The 5,956-nt window shown below is 38.9% G+C and overlaps 1 protein-coding gene across 1 annotated transcript; it reads left to right on the plus strand.

Annotated features, from left to right (window-relative positions):
* The first annotated feature begins 4,937 nt into the window (after nt 1-4,937).
* Nucleotides 4,938-5,447, plus strand: LOC138900374 (secreted RxLR effector protein 78-like). The gene has a single exon (XM_070187112.1). The coding sequence runs from the start codon at nt 4,938-4,940 to the stop codon at nt 5,445-5,447; it is 510 nt and encodes a 169-aa protein (XP_070043213.1).
* Nucleotides 5,448-5,956: the final 509 nt, after the last annotated feature.

Consider the following 5,956-nt stretch of genomic DNA (forward strand, 5'->3'; position numbering starts at 1 on the left):
TAACATATCTTTCATTGGGTAACACCCGGTGTGGAGCCACTCGTGGTGAAAGTGGGGGTAGAGCGGGGACATTGTCAAGAGGCACTCCGTCTCTTCTATTGGCTTGAGGTTCAAGAGGAACCTCATCAACTTGCTCATCCTTGACATCCACATCCCCTAAAGTAATCTTTTCGAGCTCATTGTTTGCCATGGTTGTACCTACGATTTATCAAACAAGTTAGTAACACCCAAATATATAGCTAGCATCGTTTTTAACTCCCCGGCAACGACGCGAAAAATTGATCATGTCCAAACCACAACTCAAAAGAGATATGAAATGGTTTTATGCTATAATAGAAACCTAACTAAGAGTCGGGGTTGAATCCACATGGTGCTAAGATGGGAGTTAGGGGTATACATTTCAATTTGAGCAATTGAATTATCTAGATTGCACTTCCATAATCATGATTTGTTTTATATTTCTAATGTTACTTAAATGATTGCAAAATAAAGAAATAAGACTAGAGATAATTTTTTAAGTTTTTTCAAAATGGATAAAAAGCCTACGGCTGTGACCATGACCTGGGTGTTTGCCTAATGATATAAAGACTTTAATGCTTCTTTTCTCCATTGGGGTGTATTATAACTCTCAACTCTAAATTACCCACTCAATATCTCTCGGTTAGAGAGTGGTTTTGCCCAATTTGTCTTTGTCAAGACCAAATGGGTATCACCCAAAACAGTTGATAAAAGCTCAAGTCGAGTTATTGCTATCTCTAGGTTTAACCCTTTAATTGGGTTAATCAATTTCTCAATTGACCCAATTCCTTGTTAGCCTAGTTATCCTAGACTAGGTCCCTCTTTCTCAAGTAGAGACTAAGTTAAATAGGCATAAATCAATATTTGCAACCATTAATTTTAAAATTGAGGTATGAATTAAGCTAAATAATCAACACACAATCATAAACAAGCATAAAATTTAATCACCCAAAAGGTTTACACACTAGGATTGGATCACAACCCTAGCAAAAATCTAGCTAATCATTATGGGATTCGAAGAAAAAAAAGATTAAAAGCTAATTAAATTCATAATGGAAGATTAAAATGATGAAATCTAATGTTAAAATACTCAAATAAGCTAAAACTTCCTAAAATAGCAAAGAGAAACGGCTACAGCAGCTTTCTATGTTCAAAACTTAACCTATATTTGTAAAACTCGTCTATTTATACAAGGCTAAAAATCTCGGACAAAAATGCCCATCGAGAGGTTCTGTGGCAGCACAATTTCATGTGCGGTTTGCAGATTTCTTCATCTAGCAGGAACTGGAGTTCTGCGGCCGCACATTTCTGAACTGCGTCCGTGAGGTATTCTTCTGCGGCCACACATTTCTGGACTACGGTCGCAAGGAAACACTTTTGCGGTCCGCACAATTAGGGTTGCGGCCGCAAAAATTCTAGACTTGGTCTTTTTGCATACTCTCTGATCTTCGACTCTTAGCCCAGCTTTGCGGCCGCACAATTTATGTGTGGTCCGCGCTTTGCGCAAATGTATACTAGATTTTTCCTCTTTGTTAGCGGCCGCAGATGGAATTCGGTCCGTAATTTCTTCTGCGGATCGCACATTTGTGCTTCTACGCCCTTGATTGCCTTATGCTTCAGATTACTTCTTTTTGAGTCGGATTTTATCTCGGGAGACCAATTTCCAGCATTTCTATAATTTTGCCCAATTTCATTAGTTTCGAGACACAATTCAATGCTTTTAGACTAAAACAAAAGCTAAAAGGCACTAATAAGCCGTCAAAAACCCCACTTGTCAAGCGGGTCGAACGCCACGGCAAGATTATAAATCACACTCTCATGGGAGCAGGTCGTTCACCTCGACAGTTTAATAGATGCATCTATGGTTCATATCGCTCGACTCTCGGCAGTGTACATGTTATGATAGGATCAGGCCATTCGCCTCAGCAATATTATATTCCTTCTGAGATCTGGTTGTTCGACCTCGGCAGAAATTGTGCGTTACATCGCTAGCAGTCCGAATATGCACGAGATTTTTCTTTCCACTGATACCTTGCATTTTTATATGGTATGTCGTATTCATTTGATATTGGCACTGGATATTTTCTGAGGTGTTGAGATAGAATACGAGATGAGAGTTTGATATCGTTTAAAGATATTATTAGAAAATTGTGTTAGTTACAGATTTACTTCACTACTATTGTTGTACTTCTTATCAGTTTATGATTTATCATATTTATTTATTGGACCACTAGTAAGTGTCAATGTTAAACCCTCGTCACTATTTCTCCGGGGTTAGGCTAGATACTTACTGGGTACGCATTGATTTATGTACCCATGCTGCACTTCTGCACTAAATGTGTAAGATCTGACAGGTTCATTTGGTGATCATCTTGGCGCGTAGGCGCAGCTGTTGAGGAGACTTTACGTGAGCTGCATTCCAGGCTACACATGGTAGTCCATAGAGTCTCCATCGTACTATTTATTTTATTCTCTCTCATTTATATTCTAGACATATGTTGTATTATTATTATACTCCTTAGTAAATACTCATGCACTGGTGACACCGGATTTTGGGATATACTAGTTGATGCTTACGGTTCTGTATATTATCATCGCCTTTCATTTCTCTTACAAACTATAAATTTTGTACATTCCCATGGATTTAAAAGTGTAAACTTCCTTTCTTATTAAAATTTATGATTTCGAAAGTAATAAAATGAGTAATTAAATTGATCAATCACCGTTAACTTGCCTAACAGCGACGTTAGGCTCCATCACGACCTATAGTGGATTTTGGGTCGTATCATGCAACTTTAGAAAGACAAAGTTAATTCTTTCTTGATATCTGAAAAAATATAAAAAATATTGTGGACACCAAAAAAATGACCAAAAAATCAGTTAAAGTAGACCGGAGGGAATAGTCGGTAGTTCATGAGTGAGTGTGATTTATCGTCTCTATATATGTTGTTTCAGGTTTTTTCATACGTACAATATATGATTTGAATCTAAAGCAATTAATGCGACTATTCTAAAAAACATAAGAAGACCTCATACTTAATATGTCATATGATTGCAGCTGATAAAAAGTGTGTTGATTGCTATACAATCTTTCTGGTCGCAGATCTTTCCTCTACCAAAAAAAGTCATACAAGCAGTTGAAGCCATTCGTAGTATATCCATATGGATAGGAGATGTTGCAGCAAAAATGAAAGCTTTGGTGGCATGGGATAACTTGTGCAGGCCAAAGAGCAGGAGGGCTCAACATCACTGATATATGTACATAGAACAAAACTGCATTGCTGAAGCATTTATGGAATTTGTGCAAACAAAAGGACAAAATTTGGATACAATAGGTACACATACATACTATATAATGGGAAGGGATCCATGGACAGTGACAACTAAACAGGCTCTGTGGATAGTTCAAAAATTTTTACATACTACTAAGTACCTGGAGGAGGCTAGTTTGGACATAGGGAAAATCTTAACAGCAGGAAGCTACTCTATAAGCACCTTCAACCAATTGAGAGGGGAGTTTCCAAAGGTAACTTGGAGAAGAGTGATATGTAATAATCAAGGAAGCCCGAAATGGATATTCATACTATACCTAGCACTTCAGAATAGGCTGTATACCAAGGATAGATTAAGAAAATGGGGGGTGCAAGTCAGTCCAGTATGCCCATTTGTGCGACCAGGAAATGGAAGATCATCAACACCTATTCTTTGCCTGTATCTACTCGGCAGACATCTGGAGAAAATTATTAGCATGGCAAAGGATTAATAGGCAAGTTTTTGGCTGGAAGAAAGAAGTTGACAGGGCAGCTCAACATGCAAATGGAAAGGATCCAAAGGCTGAGGTTTACAGGTTGATCATAGCAGGAGCTGTGACTGGAAAGGAATTGTCGATTCATCCAATAACAGAAGCGATGCTGTGAAGATGTCGCAAGGCAAGTAATCCAAGAAGTCCATTGCAGAAAGAGTATGAAGATACGGCTAAACAAACAAATGAAGTTCTTAAATTTTTACTCATAGCTCGATAGGAAGAGGTATAGGAGTAGAAGATCAATGCAAGCTGTTTGTCCTGACTTTGGGGCCATATGTCCAATTTCAGGAGTTTTTTGTCAAAACATGTACATATTCTTGTTGGTAATAAAAAATTTTATTACCCAAAAAAAAAAAAATATGTCATATGATTCAACAGGTTTTAGTTTGAAAACCATTGCCGTCGACATGAATTTTACAACGATAGCGTAATTTTATACCATGTTTGTTTCTTTGTCTGTCCCCTCCTCCCAATCCTTTCATTGATTAAAACAAAAGTGGATTTATGCATTATGAACTTTAAGTTAAGGAAGTAGTGCTAATTTATATCTAGGCTTTAGATTTCAGCGAAAAGCATTGCACGAACAGAAATATCGTAAATAATGTTTGTCTTATATATCACTTATTTTCGTTTTTTTAATGTAGAATTTGCTTAAGGTATCATATGTATTATTATGCCGGGATTTGAACCTGGATTCCTTATATCAGTTGGAAACTTGGAATTGCCAGTGCTACAGCGGGTCAAGTTGACACTTAATTTTCACAATTTCTTTAAATAGTTAATCGACTCTACATTTAATCCTGAAAATCACGGTCGAATCCAACACTACAACAATAAATGATGCCCCAGTTCTATTTGTAGTACCTGACTTATAAATATGTACTCATTTGATACAAAGTTTCAGTCTAATTTATTTTTCCCATCACTTATTTCAATTATATTTTGCGAAATAAAATACTATAACAGTGGTAGTTCATGAATTTACCCATAATAATAAAATACCCATAATTTTGAGAATCAGTTTGGATTCATACCGGGGCGTTCGACTACGGAAGCGATTCATCTGGTAAGGAGATTAGTGGAGCAGTATAGGGAGAGGAAGAAGGATTTGCATATGGTGTTTATTGACCTTGAGAAAGCATACGATAAAGTTCCGAGGGAGGTCCTGTGGAGGTGTTTGGAGGTTAGCGGTGTTCCGGTAGCGTACATTAGGGTGATTAAGGATATGTATAATGATGCTAAGACTCGAGTGAGGATTGTGGGTGGTGACTCGGAGCATTTTTCTGTGGTGATGGGGTTGCACCAGAAATCTGCTCTTAGCCCATTTTTATTTGCCTTGGTGATGGATGTACTGTCGCGTCACATCCAAGGGGAGGTGCCTTGGTACATGCTATTTGCCGATGATATAGTATTGATTGACGAGACGCGTAGCGGAGTTAATGGGAGGTTAGAGGTTTGGAGACAGACCTTGGAGTCTAAAGGTTTCAAACTGAGTAGAACCAAGACAGAATACTTGGAGTGCAAGTTCAGTGACGGGACTCATGATGCAGACGTAGAGGTTAAGCTTGATGCTCAAGTTATCCCCAAGAGAGCGAGTTTTAAGTATCTCGGGTCTATTATCTAGGGTAACGGAAAAATTGACGAAGATGTCGCGCATCACATCGGAGCGGGATGGATGAAGTGGAGGCTCGCTTCCGGTATTTTGTGTGATAGGAATGTGTCGCTAAGACTTAAGGGTAAGTTTTATCGAGTGGTGGTTCGACCGGCTATGTTGTATGGGGCTGAGTGTTGGCCAGTCAAGAACTCCCACGTGCAGAAGATGAGAGTAGTAGAGATGAGGATGCTGAGATGGATGTGTGGGTGTACCAGGAGAGATAGGATTAAGAATGAAGCTATCCGGGACTGAGCAGGAGTAGCCTCGGTGGAGGACAAGATGCGGGAGTCGAGGCTGAGATGGTTCGGATATGATAAGAGAAGAAGCATTGATACTCCTGTTAGGAGGTGTGAGAGGTTGGCTGTGGAGAGTTTGAGAAGAGGTCGAGGTAGGCCTAAGAAGTACTGCGGAGAGGTGATTAGGCAGGACATGGTGCTGTTTCAGCTCAATGAGGACATGACCCTTGATAGGAAGGTGTG

This window comes from Nicotiana tomentosiformis, chromosome 10 (genome assembly GCF_000390325.3).
Source record: "Nicotiana tomentosiformis chromosome 10, ASM39032v3, whole genome shotgun sequence".
NCBI classification, from domain to species: Eukaryota; Viridiplantae; Streptophyta; class Magnoliopsida; order Solanales; family Solanaceae; genus Nicotiana; species Nicotiana tomentosiformis.

Excerpts from the sequence above, each read along its gene's own strand:
- LOC138900374 (XM_070187112.1), top strand. The coding sequence starts at position 4,938 with ATGGTGTTTATTGACCTTGAGAAAGCATACGATAAAGTTCCGAGGGAG.